This window comes from Vidua macroura, chromosome Z (assembly GCF_024509145.1).
Source record: "Vidua macroura isolate BioBank_ID:100142 chromosome Z, ASM2450914v1, whole genome shotgun sequence".
NCBI lineage: Eukaryota > Metazoa > Chordata > Aves > Passeriformes > Viduidae > Vidua > Vidua macroura.
The window spans coordinates 16,113,541-16,132,170 of NC_071611.1; the positions used below are offsets into that span (position 1 = coordinate 16,113,541).

Sequence of the window (18,630 nt, forward strand, 5' to 3'; positions counted from 1 at the left end):
TTCTTGAATTGTATAATGCTCTTTCATGTGGCTCAGACCACAAGAAGTAAACTTTCTGTTCCATATCTCAGTTGAGAATGAACTTTTAGTAGCTACCAAAATGAGATTTGCTCTGGGTGGTAATTTAATGGAAGCATTTCTAAACCTTAATGATTCTGACCTGTTTAGTTTCCCTTCAGCCACATATGCAAAAGGATTCTCTTGTTTTTCCTTCTTAGTTCTTTCCAAACCCTTGTGTGGTTTATGAAAGTTGCAAAAGGAGGAATAAATTTTTTTTCTGTCACTTGCTGAGCTTGTTCTGGTTAGTTTATTCTTTGTGTACTCAGTTTGCAGTTCAGTGGAAGTGGCCCTATTTCATAGGGCTGTGTCAGTTTGGTTTCATTTAATGGAGTGAAGCCTGAAGTTACTTACATTGATATTACATGCATATGAAGTGTTTTGGTAGAAATATTGTATCAAGGGCTCTAGTTTTGAATTGTTCTGCTAGCATCCTTTCAAGTGAAGAAAGAAGGGCTGCAGATAAACTTTGATTAGTGCTATAGGAATGAACAAAACACGTGAAAGTTACTATCTTGATAAGAAGGAAAAGGGGCAGCTGACTTCACCCCTCTGTCCCTTGTGTTGATTTACGGCTTGTTTGTTTACTGCTGTAATTAACACTATTGGTAGGAATAATTTCTACATACACTGCAAGTGTATGTGTTAAATTCTTCATAATTATGTTAGTAAAGTCATGTATAACTGCATGGTATACTTAGAGCTCACATCCAGCCTTGCAAGAATATTGAGGGAAAGGACTGGAAAACACTTGAATTTTACCACTCTCATCTACCCTTCTGTTGTTTTCTTGCCTGAGAGTTGTATCATTGCTATCATGTATGGGTGAATTTTATGTAATACTGTTTTATGTTGGATGATAGGTTGCTGGCAACACTGTCCCAGAATTCAGAGCTGTGGCAATATGATTGATTTTGTTGTTTGAAAAAATAATTATAGTCCTTTGGACTGAGGAGGAACCTTTGCTTTGAGTAAAGGGATTCTGAATGTATTTTACTGAAGCAGGTGCATCTGGCTTAATCCATTATCTCATGGTATATAAGGTCTTGGGAGGGGCTGGGTGATTATTTGTTTACTTTTTCCAGATACACTGTGAGAAGTATCAATATAAGTTATGACTTTTTTAGGACTTACAGATCTAAACCCTTCAAATGCAATCCCCAGATCTGAATCAGTGCATCCCACTGTCTGGATGACAGAAAAATTGCTAAACTCCCTTTTGCAACAGATTTTGTTCTCATTTTAGTTGCTTGCAAGCCATGTTAAAGTTTAGGAGTGAACTTCAGCAATGCTCTCTGGCATGGCTGAGTGGACTGTTGAGACATTTTGAGAGGGAGAGGTGAGTTGCTTAAGACCTTGAAGGCTGGAGTGTGGCGGTAGAAGGAAAGGAATGTGGAGAGGTATGACTAGTGTGAAAAATCAAAAACAGTGAAAAGTTGGCTAATAAATTGAGCTGTTTGTTGTGGCATGTATATGAATGATGCTGAATGTATGACTTCAAGATCAAAACTTGAAAAAACATGATTATATAGGGTTTTATAGAGTTCAGATCTTGATTTTAAAGAGTTTTGGTGTCTTGGTCAATGTGGCCTCAAGTTTGATGTTTGTGTTCTGCATTGCATTGGTGGTTATATGAAATGCATTGTATAGTGTGAATTTTATGGGGTTTTAGGCATAGATGTGATCAAATGTACTGTTAAATTTTATTCATTATACAGAGCTATATTCAGGTTTACTTTGTTCAGAGAAGAAAATAAAGCTAATATGACAGTGTGTAGTAAGATTACATACTTAGTAGATACATACACACAGGAATGCTTGACTAAAAGTAAAATGCTTTCAAGAATACGGCATATCATTGTTCTATTAATAGAGGGGGAACAAAGCTACTAGAAACCTTAACAGGGATAGGAGATCTGGTTTGGGATGAAGCTTGGAAATGAACAATTTTTCCATTGTTTGAATTGTCTTGCATTATGACTGGATGATTAAATATAAATGCTGGCCTGATTGGATTGTATCCTAGTAATGAATTGGCTTTTAAAAACCAGTTTCAGGAAGCAGTAGGTAGGTACCCAGCTTGTTTTTCTCAGATTCCAGAGTTGCAGGTGTTGAATGACCAATGGAATAACAATCTTTTGATGCTAGAGTTGGTCACTTCTACTGCTTGGTTTGCTACTTGAATATGGATGTAGGAAGATGAAGCATCCAAAAACAGTAATAGTACAAAGTGTACTGCCAAAGTAGAATAAAATGATAATTAAAACTTTGGACCATGTAATACATATGATGCTTCAGTGGTTTTGTAGTTTTTTGTTGTGGGTTTTTTTTGCAGAGGGGTGGTTTTGGGTTGTTTTTTTTTTTAGTTTGTTTGGATTTTTGTTTTGTGTTTCTGTTTGTGTTTTTGTTTGTTTGTTGTTTTGGGGGTTTTTTTCTCCTATTTTTTCTTTTTAATTTTAAGATGCCACAAGAGTAAAAGCTATGTTTTAGTTGCAGAGAATTAACAATTAATGCAATGAGGCACTTCAGGAATGGTGGCTGCACTTACTTTATTTCACACTTTACTTAATTTTTTTCTTAATGAAATATAGCTTAATGAAATTGGTTATGTACACCTACTGAGTCTGATTTACCTCACCAGCAAATCCTGATACTGGAAGCACACCAGAAACAAACTTTTGAATTCTTGTTTTATTATGCCAAAACAAGTTCAGTCCCCTTGAACAGCTTATGCACAATTTGCTGTAGCACTTTAATTCTCAGACTTCATTTTGTGTGGGTATCCCAAGGAGCAGAAGGTCTTAGAAACATGGTGACTGTAAAGAAATGTGTTATGTTTACAGTTAAAGTGAATGGGGCGAAGTCAGAAGTAGCTTTTAAAGCCAGTGTTGATCAAGTTAATTGAAAGTTCTATGTCCCTTCAGTAGTTACCTTCCTGAAGCATATACAAAAAATCTTCCTAGCACCATAATCTGTGTGACAGGATGAAAGTTTAGGAAAAATAATCAGAAAACGAAACTGCAAATAAACTCTCTACTTTCTAGTGTGTATGCACATATTCAACATTCAAGTGGTCTGTCAGCCTTTTACCTCAGTTAATTTTGATCTTCAGATGAAATCACTTGGCTTCCAGGTTTTTATCTCCTCAAGCCTTGTTGAGTTTTTAAAAAACGGGTGGTGGAGAAATCTGCTTTACTGCAAGACTGGACACATGCTGTGCCTCAGGAGGTGAGGTTTGTTTTCTTTAGAGCACCTTCGACACCTGTGGGAAAGTAAATTGTCATTTTCAAGGCTCCTCCACTGGACTGGTGTTGTAGGTCCCAGAACACTAGGGAAAACCAGCTTCTGGCTATCCTCTGTGAAGCAATATGTGAAAAGGAAGACATCTTTGATGAAAAAAAATGTTAGTTGCTAGAGTGTTATTTCTCAAGAGGCAGAAACTATTTTCTAAAAATGAAAATAATTTAATTTGGGGTGTGGGGGTGGGGATGACAGGGAAATAGGATCTGTTTTGTTTTTTCCCCAAATGGCAGTTTTCTAGTTCATTTGACGCTATTCCCTCACAAATTTTGAAGAACTGATTGCTTTCTGTTGGGGGAGCACTGGAACAATTTTACCAGGGCAATGAGAAAACTGTTGTTGAGCAAAAGACAGAGAACTTGCTCCTGGAATAAGTCTAAGCTGAATTTTTGAGATTTAGATAATTAGTAGATAAGGCCTGAGTATCTTGCAGCTGTGTTTTGAATACAACCAGTTTATTTTTTGTCCCTCTTCATCTTGAACAAGATTTTGTTTCATTTGTAACAGGATTTACTGTTTTTTGATGATGCATATGCATGCATCTAAGTCCAGTAGAATTCAGCTGTAACAAGTGCAAACTACTCCACTCATCCCAGGAAAGTTTTGCGTGTGTACTTTTAATTGGCACAACATATGGGGGTTGTAAATTGATGCTGAGTTTTAATGTTTGGAACTTGTAACACTCTGCTGCATAAATACTGCTTTTTGCCCCCATCCCTGCCTCTGATCATGGTAAATGATGACCTGCTCTGGGTAGAACCAAACTAATTCAGGTGACTGCTTTTGTAGCAACCCCTTTCCACAATAATTAGAGAGGGAATGTAAAAATGTGACTTTCTTGCTAAAAAGATTAATTTGTTCAATAAGTGTCACTGTTTTAAAAAGACACCACACAATCCCTAGTAATGTTTCCGTACTCAGTTGAAATTATTAACTGTTGCTCTTACTGTCAGGGATCACAAGTACTGTGAAATACAAGTGAATCAATTCTAGAAAATCCCTCTGTGTGTGTTGTTTACTTTTATGGTGTAATGAGAAATTACTCTTTCATGTCAGCAAAATCAGGACCTTAAAGGATCTCGTGGTACTTTATGAAAGTGTTTAAGTTCAGGTAAAAAGCAGTTCAGATGAAAAAGTTTCACTCTGAAAATGTAACTATAGCTCTAATTTTTATTGTTAAGTGCTAAAAAAGTAGGATTGCTAATTTTCAGGTACCTACTTTCATGGTATCATGGTGTCTTTGTCTGCATTAGTGCATGGTTTATCTTTGAGTACCAGATGTTTCTCTTTTTTTCCAGAACATGAAACTGCATGGGGAATATGTTTGTTTCCTTTTTATAAATAGTACAATTAATTACTGAAATAAATGTGGCAAGAAAAGGCATTTAATAAAGCCGGAATCAATAAAAAGCCAAAACAAACAAAAAAGCCCTAATCCCAGTCTGTTTGAGAAAGAGTATGTGCTTGAGATAAAAGAAAAGCAAAACCACCGAAAAAATTTGCTTTAACATCATTTCTTCTGCCATATTTACTACGAAAGGACGGTTTTGAAATAGGATTTTTGCCTAATGAGAATTCTCAGATTTTTTTTTTTTTTTTTTTTTTTTTTTCCCGGTGATGGAAACCGCTCGGCCCCAGCGCGCAGTAGCGGAGCGCGCTGCGCGGGCCGGGCGGCGGCGCCGGTGCCGCGGCTCCCGGCGCCGGGCAGCGCCGCTGCGGCCCCCTCGCGGCGCCCCGGGCAGCGCTTCTGCGGGAGCCGGCACGGCTGCCTGCCCGCTTGCTGCTTTTGGTGCTGCCTGCTCGGGCTCTAAAGTGCGCTGCAAATTCAGCAGGAAGTGACAGCGCTTGTAAGCCTTTGTAACGTGCAGCGTGAGCCGGCGGGGGAAAGAAAGCAGGTTTGCTTTCTGTTCGTCTGTGCCACAGGGCATGTATTTAGTGTGCATATATGTGTAAATAAAAATTATATTTTGCCCTGCCCAGGACATGCCCAAGAATCACACCATGTCCCTGAGAGCATTTTCAAACACTGCTTGAGCTCTGTCAGGCACTGGTGCTGTGACCACTTCCCTGGGGAGATGTTTCAGTGCCAAACTACCCTCTAAGGGAAAAACCTTTTTTCAACAGCCAACATAAATCTCCCCTGACAGCTTCAGGCTATTCCCTCAGGTCCTGTCACTGTCACCACAGAGAAGAAATCGGTGCCTGCCCCTCCTCTTTCCCCCCACAAGGAAGTTGTAACTGCGCTGAGGTCTGTCCTCAGTCTCCTCTTCTCCAGGCCAAATAGACCAAGTGACCTCAGCTGCTCCTCATACAGCTTCCCTCAAAGGCTTTCACCATTTTGGATGCTTTCTTCTAATAGCTTTATATCTTCTGAGGTATTGTGGTGCCCAAAACTGCACGCAGGACTTGAGGTGGGGCCACACCACCACAGATCAGAGTGGGACAATCAATAAATGTACCCTACACTTTCATCAAAACCCCAGGCAGTGCTACAGGCTGTATACAGGGTGGCTGGAAAGCTGCCCAGCAGAAAAGGACATGAGGGTGCTGGTTGACAGCAGCTGAATATGAGCCAGCAGTGCCCAGGTGGCCAAAAAGGCCACTGGCATGCTGACCTGTATCAGCAATAGTGTGGCCAGCAGGAAGAGGGAAGTGATTGTCCATGTGTACTCAGCACTGGTGAGGCCACACCTCAAATCCTGTGCTCAGTTCTAGGCCCCTCACTCCAAGAAAGACATTGAATTGCTGGAGCATGTTTGGGGAAGGGTCTGGAGCACAAGCCCTGTGAGGAGCAGCTGGGGGTGTTTAGCTTGGAGAAAATGATGATCAGGAATGACCTCATTGCTCTCTACGACTGCCTAAAAGGTGGGTGTGGCCAGGTGGGTGTGGGTCTCTTCTCCCATACAGCTAGCGACATAAGGCATAGGCTCAAGTTGTGGAGGATGTTTCAATTGAATATTAGGAAAGGTTTCTTCATAGAAAAGGTTATCAAACATTGGAACAAGTTGCCGAGGTATGTGGTTGAGTCACCATCCCTGGAGGTATTTAAAAGCCATGTAGGTATACTCTTGGGAATATGGTTTAGTGGTGATCCTGGCAGTGTTATGTTAACAGCTGGACTCAATGATCTTGGAGGACATTTCCAACCTAAACGATTATATGATTTAATCTCTCCCATTTATAAAATCTTGTTTTCCTGGTACATCCTTAAAAGTGAAACCTCATCTGTTGTCCAAGTTGAATTTAGCTGCAGAGTTCTAATATTTGTTTTGCCATCTCCCTTGGCCTGCCAGTTCAGCTGACAGAAATGGCAAGAGAGTAATTCAGTGAGAAAAAATTAGGATGTTTTTGTGGCTTTAGAAAGCTGTCTTGGCTTCTTTTTAAGAACTGAACAGCAGAATTCACAGAGTCAAGAGGCTGCATGTAAATGAGCATGAGGAGTGTGGAAACTGTGATGATCAGAAAGAATTTGTTTTGTTCATACTAAAACAAATGTGGTGCATGCAAAGCTGCATCCCAGCCTATGAAGTTGTTTATTTGGGAAGGAAAAACTGCTTAGCTGAAGATGAAAAGGGGTGTTGGTCTTGTGAGAACCTTCCAAAGGTGCTTATTTTTAGAGGCAAGGAAACTTTCACAAGTCTGAGAAGGCGAAAGCACCTAGAAAGTAAGAGAATAAACAAATTAAAAATACAATACACCTTAGATTTTCATAAGCAATTTCTAAGGTGAATTGTGACTTGACCTCAAAATATTTTAAGAAAATCCTGATTCTCCCTTTTCTTCCTTTAAAAATGCTTGTCTTGTTTTCTGAAAACATTCAGTATGATTGGTAAATGTTTGGTAAAAATATGTAGGAAATACAGTTTTCCTAGAGAGTGTCTTACTGTCTTGGACTGAAAAAAATTTCCCCAAAAACAAGTTGGTTTTTTTTTCCTTCTCCGAAGAGTCTAGTGTATGCATTACTCAGATATTTATATGTGAAGTCTCCCCATTTTTATTTAAGTGCTTCTTTAATACAGAGTTGAAACAAAACAAAACTACCCAGCGATTATGTGGCCTATGCTAAAATCCACCAAAAGGATGCCTTATGCCACATTTACTGTCTTCAGTGTCTGGGTTAGTCCCCTTCTGTTTTGGAATTGCAGAAAAATTAAATATTTATAAAACTGACATCACATGTCTCTATTTTGATGTGGAGTTGGTTTTCTTTTAAACTGTGTTTGGGCAAATCCCTGCAAAAATTCTCTTAACTGGGGATGTTGTTTCATCACTGCGAGCCATTTGAAGAAGGCTACTGCAGAAGCTACTGCACTGGGTGGATTGTGTGATGTCCTTCATTTAATTTAAGCTTTGTTTGTCATTTAAATGCTGTGAGCTGGATGAAGTGATGTATTTTGCATTAAAAAGCACACAGCTTGTCAAAGATCCAGATCAGCATAGAAGTTCTCTGTGTGTGAAATCTTTTTCCATCCCCTTGGACTAATTTGTTAAACAATTTTTTGTGCACTGGGAGATCTGGGGCATTATGCTGTGAATGTTAATATCAGGGCTACAATGCAAATGAGACCTAGATGCATTTGTCAATTAATATTCTCAATAGTTTGATGAACAATGCTGTTGCTCTTCATCTCCCCAGTTCTGGGTAGGAGTGGATTCTGGTTCAATATGCAGTCTGGAAGGCATTTATTGTGACGTAGTGCAACAAGGGGTAAAAATGAATGCAGATTCTGCCACCCTGGAATTCTTCCTCACCTGTTAGGCTCAAACTCCCACAATGGGTGAAGGTTGATCCCTGCTTTCCAAATACAGGGCTATTTTCCTGCAAGACTAGTATTTGATAGAAATCTAGGAGATCTGTGTGTTGGCTTCCTTGCACAACACTAAAGCTACTTGACTTGAAGTCAAGAAACCTAAATTATGCTCTTGGCTCTGCAGCTGAGAGCTTTGATACTGATTGATTTGTAAGAAGTAGTAGTTTTGCTAACTGGAAGCAAAAATCGTAGAGAAATAGTGCTCAGCACAGTGTCAAGTAATGACTGTGGGCATTGTTGTCATGATGGATTGATACTGTTCCTGAAAGAAGTGAAACAAAAGACCCTTTCATTATTGTTTTGTTAACTGTAGCTAACCGTTCTCATTTGGTCATTTTAAAAGTTTTCATGAAACTTAAGAAGTAAAGATTGGTAGGTGAATGCCTGGAATAGGCTTGTTGTACTTCATGCAGTATTTGCCAGTACTGTTTTAGATAGAATTTGCAATTTATAGCAACTGAATGGTATTACTTCTGGGTGAAATATGATTTAGAAAAACTTTAAACAATATCTTGTCTTTTTCATGAAGAATGGTTTGTGTTTCTGTATAGTGACATTCAACTTATCATGATTTTATCTCATTTATCTGTGAAAAAACAAGTTTTTAGAAACATTATGCTCAATTTATGTTTTATTTAGATCTTTTTGGGCAGCCCTTCAGATTGCTGTTCCTACATGCATTGTGTAAAAAAAACAGTTTCTGACACAGGATCTGGTAATACACAAAATCACAGAGTGATTTGGGTTGGAAGGGACATAAGAAATAATGTAATTCCAAACCCCCTTGCCACGAGCAGGGACAACATCCACTTGACCAGGCTGCTGATGAATGTGTTTGTTACCTTGCCAATAGAGCAAAAGTATTTTGCTAGTATTTGTTCTTGTTGAGTAATTTGGGTGAAAGCAAACCTTATATAATGTAACTGATAATTCTCCATTAGAGGGAAGAGGAAGAACAGATTGTCTGTCTCATTTCTATGTGAATTTTTTCTTCTCCTTCAAAAATTTCCATTCCATTGCAGAAGTATACTTATATGTACAGTTTGTGACTTTTTTTTTCCCCAACTTCCTGCATCCTGATAATATAACCCATTGTGATGTTAGCAACCATTTTTGTTTTTACTGGAATGTGAAAGTAGAATTGATGATCTTTTAACATGGGGCTGTACCTTAAATTTCTTCTTTGTGCCCCTAGGAGGAAAGAGAAGGAGTTTCTGCCATTGTTGAAGAGCAGTTATCTTTTACTTCTAGTGGATACCTTTTGCATACCATTTTTTATCACTTCTCTTTATTTAATTTGAGCCATTCATCATTCTAGGAACCTGTTTCTTGAGGAGGATCTGTTGCCGTTCTGAGAGTTGCTGTATTGGTGCAGGAACCTATATGAAAAATAGGATATGCTTCTCTGAATCAGAGCATTTATTGGAAAAAAATAAGGTAGTTCCTTTTGTGTGAGATGTTGGCTGTATTGTGAACGATCCATGGGTAAAAGTAGTTTTTTCTCATTTTCCTGGATCCTAATCAAAGGTCTGCTATATCATACACAGATAATTCATGAGAACACATCAGTTGGAGCCTTCTTCCAAGTGGCTTCCTCACTGCACTGGAAAGGCCTGGTAAAAGTGCTGTTCCTCTTCAGTCACATTTCACTATGTTAAGAATACCTGGCAAGCTCTGGCTATGCAGCTTGTGTTGCATCATCATCATTTTGTAGACATCTTTAATAACCTGGGCTATGGCATTCAGCTGAAAAAGAGGAGATGTGGTGCTTCACACCGCACACTGATGTATAGATTGCTTCTTATTTCACTGACCCTCCACTCTATACAGAGGGCATTTCTTTAGTGTTATCCAGAAACTGAATTGGATTAGGATCTTTGAAAGTCTGTAAATCTAAGGCCATCCTTTTTTGTCCACCATAATTGCCTTTATGAGGGCAGGTGAGATGCAAGGGCAGTTTCTCTGATAGTGTACCTGGTCTTTGAGACCAGGAATACTTACATCTTGATGCAGCTTTGGACTCCCTCAAAGCCTCCCTGGCTGTTCCTATCAGTGGCTAGGAAAGTCCCTGCCCCTGTGTCTCTTACAAGTGGATAGCTTTCACTTAAACTTGAAGTTCTTGTTTAGTTTTGTTGTGTAAGTCTGTCTTTAGGGAAAACCTAGACTCAGCTTTCAAGGTTTCTATACTTACATCCATAGTAACATACGAATGGGGACAGGAAAAGTTGAAGGGCAAGGACCTCTATTTTTTCTGTTACTTCCATAATGGAACCAGTAAGTCTGTTTAAGGTGTCCTTTCTGCTTTGCTTGCTTGAACAGATTGTGTCTTGCTTGTTAGATTACGTGTGAGGAAATACCTTTTTTTCCTTCCTTTTTTGTAGAGGAAGAGATCAAAACATAGTACTAGGTGTAAAACTTTGACTAGGGAGAGTGGAGAGATGCAGCCTGCTGTTGTAAGATTTTGTTGTGATGTTCTGAGGTTACTCGGTTGAGTTTTTGAGAGCTGTCATTTTCTTTTCACCTTCCCCAGTTTATAAACCAGATCATCATGCTCAGTTTTCTTTCTCCACATGATTCACAAACATTTTATTGTCAGGATGGACTTCCAGAAGGAACCAGAATGTGCATCTGTCATTGGAATTGAGCTTGCTTTTAATAAGAGTTTCAGTTTTAAATGTCTGTGGATAATAGGTGTGATATGTAAAAGGTTTGTAATTGCCTTTATAATCTGGTGCTAGGAATGAAGTTAGATTATCATTTCCCTTTATAGTTACTTTTTGTGAAGAGGCATACAGGTAAAGTGAAAGGACAGTATCTGGGACAATGTTCGGAATTTTTTTCTATCTCAGTTTAAAAGGATTGAATTGAGGTATTCCTATTCTGGAGATACTGTTTTCCTTCAAAATGAAACATCCAAATGCAAACACTTGCATTTGGGAAGTTAACACTTTCTGTTTACTCTCTGGTCTCTTCACTTGCAGCAATGTTCCTAGATTTCCTGATTATTTTTTAAAATCTCTTTTCAGAAAAATTTCATTTTAATTTTTGGTGGAGGCAGTCCATTCATTTTTCTCATTATGTTCCTTTAGAGAAAAAGGATAGTCCAAAACCAACAAAGAAGTCCTTGCTGTTATAACTGCAACAGCTCATGGATCATGTTTCACAATTTCTATTCTCTTATGTCATCATTGTCTTTTCTTCTCAATTCGGAGTGCTTCTGAAGCTTTTTCAGGGCAAGGGGGAGGAAAACAGAAAAGCTAAGAGCAGAAGGCTAGAGAAGTCTCAAAGACATACTTACATTTGTTTCTTTTTCCTGCCCTTTTTGTAAAAATAAATAAATAAATACCAATTTTGGAAACTGTGAATGTGAGTCTGTTGAGAGGAATGTGCTCTTTAGAAATGTTGATGGAGATCCTAAACTGTTTTGATCAAACTCTAATAAAAGTCTTACTCACGTCCAAGTGGGTAGCCTGAGTTGGGGGCTGGTGTCATTGTGCTTCTCCTGGATCCCTTTCGTGTTCACTCTTGGCAGCTTGGTGATGAAGGTGCAAGCCTCTGTTCATCCTAGTTCGGCTGGCTAGTGCAGAGGTGGGGTCACAGTCAAAATACAGAATGCTGAATTCAGTCTTTATTTTGAATGGAAAAACTTGAACACTGTCCCACTGTGGCCCTCCTACCCACTATTCTCCCTAACTGCATCCCCCCTCAAAAAAAAAAAAAAAAAAACCAAACAAAAACCCAAAAGCAATCCAACAAAAAGAAAAAAAAAAAACTCCACTAAAAAATGAACAACACAACCCTTCACATTTTCCACTGCTGTCTGAATTAATATTCTTTAGCAGTTAATATTGCTCTACTAGTGAAAAATTGAATTTGTGTGTGGAGGTTTTGGTTAGCATTGTGTACAAGACTTGATATGTCTTCCTGTCTGTTCACTGCCTGTGAAACTTACATAAAGTCTAGGGGAAAAGTTCATTTGAGGCTTAAATTTCACAGCATTCATGCAGCATAAATGGGACTGATAGCTTAACCTATTTTCCAATAAAGTAACCTATCTGTTTGGCTGTACAATTAGCTTATTGTTCTTACAAATGATACTTTACTAAATGTTTGATGGCAAATGCTGTTATTTGCAGTGAGTATTATTTTGTATTTATTTCTCCTTTTTCTTCCTGGATCCAAGCCCACATAGTCCTGTAAAATATTATAGTCAGTATATTAATTTTCAGATCATCTGCACTGTGCTTCTTAAGCCTCTTTTCTTGTAAGTTTAAATTAGGTTCCTGGTGGGGTGAACCCCTTTGGGCTTGGAAGAAGAACAGAGTGGTGCATAGTGATCTGTTTTTGACACTTCTTTTAAAAACAAGCAAACATAAGATTACAGCACTGCATTTTCCTGGGATCTCTGAAACTGGGAGTCACTTAAATTCACAGTACATTTCCTTGCTGTGGTTTTGATGTGTTTCTGTGTGAAACTGACGGCAGGATTTGTTCGAGTATGTAGGCCACTATTGTATTAGAATTACATAACCGTGTTGAGTGGTGGAAACAGATGAAAAGACGGCGTTCGCTCACAGATTATATCCTGCAGCAATGAAGACAGCTCAAGCTCTGCAGAGAATGTGGTCACATGCAGTCAAAAAGTTGGGGATTTTGAAAGGGCACGTGAGTTGCTTTTTGTTGCATCTTGCTCCACATCTTTTCTTCCCCTCCTCCCCTCATATATCCCTCCCCTCTCCAATTCACTTTTATAGCCAGATGATTGTTGTGGCAGGTCTTCTGGTTTTGTTCTTCTTTCAGCATGAATGAAGTTGTCTTCGGTGATGTCTCAGTAGCAAGTAATTGTGTAAATCTCTTGATGACTGTCAGTTAGAGCTGCAACAGCTGCCTGTTTGTTGCCCACTGGTGATTTTAGCATTTTGACTAGTTTCCTGCCAAAGATTCTGTGAAACAGTCTATTTTGGGTATTTAGAAAGCACCTTTCATTTTAGTATATGAGCATTAGACAGATTTAAGCAAATCCTGACTACAGTGTTCTAATTAGACATGGACTGACTATAGTCCCTAATGAATTTAGACTAGCTAATTACAATAATTTGCATTTACTGCAGGTAGCCTGTTGTCTGTGTAAAACCTGGGTGGTAAAAACAGTTACTGTTAGTAATAGGAGGTGGGGTTCTTAACCATTTTGCCTGCCTTTCTCTCTCCAGTGTTTTGGTGTGCAATCTTGCAGTGAAACTGCGATCCTGTAAGGAATGCACAAGCTGCTCAGGATCCCTTTGTGTTTCCTTACAGATGAAGTATGAAGAAATTGGCAAGGTGATGAAGGCTTTTCATAACTCATCACTTGATGCATTCAGAGGAGTACAGGAATTTTGCAATTCGGGTGGAGACTTAGATACTAGTTTTGATCAAATCCCTGGCTGATGATTTGTAACATTTGCAGTCTCTCCCTCCCTCTCGATCTTCTCTTCTTCATTACTATGATGGTATGGGTTAGCATCACGACAATGGCAAGCAGCAGTACATTTTATAATGTTAAAGAGATTATTGTTTAGAGATTGTTTTTGCCTTACGGGCTTCCAAGGTGACCATTCAGTTCCTTGAACTGTGTTGCAGAGCTTGCATTTTTTCATCCGTACAGCAGAACTAGTTGTGTTGTCTTGGTAATTACATTGTACAAAATCAGCTTTGCAAGTACATAGTGTGCTTTCCTTCCCTGATGCAGAGTACAGCAAATGGGAGACAGTTTCCCCAGGAGCAGTTTCAAAAAATGGATTACTTTAACAAATACTTACGAATTTAAAAGTTAATTGCATAATTATATTTTGTTGAATGTTCAGTAACAGTTTCAACATACAAATAAACCCCAAAGATTTACACAGAATGTACCTGAAACAGCCACTGATACTATGAGGATCTTTTTCTAGGCACAAATGAGATGATACTATGGGCTTGGCATCTTGCAAGACCTTAATTTTAGTGTCTATAGGCAGTAGTTTCTCTTTCATTCTTACTACTTTGTGTTGTGTGGTGGTTTTTTTTTTTTTTGGTTTTTTGTTTTTTTTTTTTTTTTTTTTTTTAACCAGATACCATAATACTTATTTGTCAGACTAAAGTAAACTTAACTCTGTAGGCTTACTCTGTAGGCTTTGGTTTACTATCCAATACATCTTCCCACTAAGGTTATACTTATGCCACTGCTCATGGAAGGCCTAGTTTTCTGGAAGGAAATTCCCGTAAGTTTCCTGTTTCATATCCTTACATCCCTGATACCTTTACAGTGCTTTCCTCCTTTTCCTGCAGTGTTGTACTGAATAAGCAGTCATTTCTCCGGCCTGTCTCTGTCCCCATGGGTAGTAAGCTCCCCATGAGTGTATTCTGCCTGCCTTACTCTTGCACCTGCGCAGAGCTGGCCTCAGTATTCTTGGCTGGGAGGTAGTGTTGGTAGGAGGTGTATACAGTGCAAACTGAATTTAAGTGATGTTTGTGTTACATGTCTAAGTTGTTGAGGCTTTTTTACCAAGAGGATGATGGAAAAGATTTTCCATCTTCTGTGCTTCTACAACATTTGAACCTATCTGCTTGTCCTTCAGATTTTACCCATCATTTGGTACTGACTTTAATTCCTAAAGTTTATTCAGCGAAGTCAAATGGAATTTAAATGACACTGAGACCCCTCTTCAGCACAGACTCATCTTTTGCAGAGCTTAAAAATACATAGAAAATCAGGAGTGTAGGAAGGGTCAGTAGTAGGTAAGTTGTTCCCTTACATGCCAGATAAGCCAGCCTTCCATTTACGGCAGCATCACAGCAGTTTGAAAGAAGAGCTTACTTAAGGAGGAATTTCTCACTTGCGGCAGAGATTCTCTGTGTAAGGGAATATGTTGTGTGAGTTCAGTTTCAGATAGCTGAAAGCTTAGACATGTTAGCTGGTTAAATGGCAGTGCCAGATAAAATAATTTTACTATGTGATTCAGCACATTCAACACTGACCCCAAGACACATATATTTTAATACTAATAGTTATGAGCACATTCTTGTCTGACCTAGACAAGTCAAAATTTAGAAACAATTACTTGCATGTATTACTTTTAATATAAGCCATCATCTCCTACATCTATTTCTAATTTTCTTTTTAATTAGACACCAGAGGTTTTAGAAACTGGAAAGCATTGTTCATTTTCTGGCAGAACAGTGGAAATTTAAGACTGTTCAGTATTGTATAATTCCTGGTAAGAATGCTGAATGTTTTGCATATTCCTTCAGGATCTCTGAGCAGGACTTAGTTTTGTTTTTCAATACAGTGAATGCGATGGAAAATGTAAATCTAGTTTCTCTTTGTGGCGCACAGAATCAGCTGGAACTATGCAACAAGGTTTTTTTTGCATATGAGAAATAACATCCATAGCTTGCTGAATAGTTGTGCACTGCCAGAAGTCTTACTCTGAAAATCCAAGGGATGCCTTAAAGTATAGGCATACACTTGTTGTGTCACTTCTCTGTCTAATGTTTTGGAGTTTAGCTGTCATTACTCCCTGTGATGCCTTTAAAAAGACCATTAAGTCTGACCTGAGCTTCTGTCCGAGATTCAGTCTTCTGAGATAAAGGAAGACCACTTTCAGTAAAAACAAATAAAACCTGCAGCTTGAGTATGTGCATGCACATACTTATGCAGTGTCTGGATTTTTCTTCTGCAGTGGACGCTTTCCATTTTGAAATGTTTTCAGTGTCATTTTTCTGCAGCACAGTTGCTCATTTTTCTCCTAGTTTTACAGGCGAGACACTGAAGGGGCTGGCTGTGTACTATATGATGCATCACAGCTGGGTGATTATTCTGTATTATATTTTAAGCTGTGATGTTGGAAAGATTTCAGCTTATATCATGTAAGATAAAAGTGATCAGTTTTAACTGGAAATGTGGTAAAAAAAGGTCTCTGAGCAGTGTCACAGAAATGGCTATACCTGTACTATATAGTGTTATATTGTGTTTTCCTGTAAAATTTAATTTCTTGATGGGAACCTAAATATTTAGCTATGTAATTCATAGTGGACAAAACATTTTGTTAAATCCACATGAACAAGACGCAAGAGATCTGAAGTCTAGTTCATTTTGAAAACCCCAGTTTCAGCTGCTAATCTTACTGCATACAGGTCAGAAAGGTCTTCCATAAGTATTTTATGTGTTATTTGAATCAGGGCTATAGAACGCGAATTGATCTGAATTAAATGCTTTTGCTGAATAAGGATTTTCCAGAAAATCAGAATGAGCTGTTAAATCAGTGAAACGTGAAGGGATTCTACCACCCTGGACCTATTAATATTTTTTCCCTTTTAAAGAAAAATTGTCATTATTTAAAATATATTAATTTCATACTAATTCTCCTAAAATATTAGAATATGCAAATTATTTTAAAACCTGTGTTTTAGTGGGGTATTTCACATTTTAATTTAACTAGTTATGTGCTATGTGTTTTACTAATTGGTTTCTGTGTGCAACAGGCCCCAGGCATGGAAGAGCTGATATGGGAACAGTACACAGTGACCTTACAAAAGGTGAGTGAGTGTCTGTTATATTTTTAGTTTTCAAATATTCAAGCACTGGTTTACTCTGAATATGTTTTGCAATAGATGTCATTAGCATGTCTGAGTCTAGAGTAGAATTCATTGTCCAAATCAGATATGGTTTTTATTTTAAAGCTTAGTTGCTACTCAAACAATAGCGCAACTCTTTAATGTTAGGAGTAAATTCAATTAACAATTTAAGTGCCGTATTTGCTGCTGTTTAGTCTTTCTAATGTCAGTGTGATATACTATATGTCAACCACATAGCTAAATTCATTATTGGAGAGTATTAGAAGTAAAGCAGATGGTTCTATCAAGCAGGTTATGGTTGATGTCTAAGCTTTGTAATAATCACTGAGCAGGATTCCACTGACTTTATTTTTGTAAGATATTTTAATATATACTAGTGTAGAATCCAGAGGAAAAACACTGTCATTAAAACCTACAAAACAGGTGGACTACAGATGTCACTTTAAAAGGGTTTTTTTTTTGAGAAAAGAGGGAAGTGTCTCATCAAGTGGAATCCTTTTGAATTAAAGAAAATAGAGCACTTGTGCCTGTGTTCTTTAATAGCTAGTCTGCCACACCACAGTACCAGGTGTGCACTTTGGCTTCGGTGGTGGTAGTCTTCCGAGCTGTTCTGATGATCTGTGTTCAGTGAGCAGCCTGCACTGAGCTGCTCAAGTTTTTTCACATCTTCTGCAGTGAACTGAACTTGATGACCCAAGGTGAAATAAGCGATCTTTTCTACATAGCTTGTTTCATGTGAGAAAGTGTGGTTGAGAAGAGGTTGGGTTTTAGGTTACAGAGGTAGAGAGGAAAAACATTGCAGAAGAAGATCTTAGTTCCTGTAGTTTCCAGCATTTCAGATCTCTGATATTGTGTGAATTAGCATTACTTCTTTACCACAGAGGCAGACTTAGGCTACTGAGATGGTGAAGGGCTACTGAACTTGCTGTATCAGCCACTACCATTAATTTTACCATTACTTTGAATCTATTGCTTTGGTGTAAAACATCAAACTGCTCCTGTAAAGCTAAGCTGTAGGAAGTGAAGTGCTGTTTTAAAAGAAAACCACATTGCTTACTCTCAGCATTAGTGGAACACAGGGTGACATATGATGAACTACACATGCTGATTGGGTGTTGCGGGGAAAGCGTGACTTTAATTTGATGTATTACTTTGCCACTATGTTAAAATGTTTTGTTCAAATGTAGCAAAATTTGTAATTTTTAGTGATATGATGTGTATGTTAAATAGCTGATAAAATTAAACTTGTGTGGTTTTGTGCTCCCATTGCTGTCAGCAGTTCAATTATGCTAACAGTTCTCAGGTTTTGGTGTTATTGACATGTGTCCTTGGCATTCTGTGAAGCATTTCTTTGGTTTTATGAATGTTATCTTACGACTTCTATGGATCTGTTATTTCTATGATGACAGGTTTGGCATAATTTACATATTTAAAATAGTTGATTGTGACAGAGTATGATTATATAGATAATGCACAAGTTCACTACTTGTTCTTTGTAATCAACCATGATCTTGTTATTTTGATAGAGGAACTACTTAGTAATCATAATGAAGATGAGATCCTGGGAAAGTTATTCTACTTTCCCAAGCATCACTAACTAAATAGATTTACCTAACAATGAATTTGGTATAAATAACCCATGGGATGGTGAAGCAAAATGCAAGCAAATTTAGTGCATTCTTTACTTAATTACTAACAATCATAAGGCTGTAGAGGTTTTGGAAGACAGGAAATTGTCATCTTGATACATGGATGTGTAAATACCTAATCTTTCTTAAATCTAGAGGTACTGTGTGTTTCTGCAGCACTATGCATGCAGCTATCACATTTTAACATCTACTTAAGACTGCCATTACAAGAGCATTCA

At 38.2% G+C, this 18,630-nt stretch overlaps 1 protein-coding gene across 5 annotated transcripts in view; it reads left to right on the plus strand.

Moving 5' to 3' along the window:
- TJP2 (tight junction protein 2) overlaps positions 1–18,630 on the plus strand; it is a 62,697-nt gene that overhangs the window by 24,081 nt on the left and 19,986 nt on the right. For 3 of the 5 annotated variants that reach the window (XM_054003478.1, XM_054003480.1, XM_054003476.1), the window contains one exon: positions 16,671–16,724. In XM_054003478.1, the coding sequence (XP_053859453.1) occupies positions 16,680–16,724 (45 nt within the window). In that variant the 5' untranslated portion in view covers positions 16,671–16,679. Of the gene's footprint in view, positions 1–12,761; positions 12,834–13,447; positions 13,488–16,670; positions 16,725–18,630 lie in introns of those variants that run through there. The other 2 variants (XM_054003481.1, XM_054003477.1) reach the window with 2 other exon arrangements.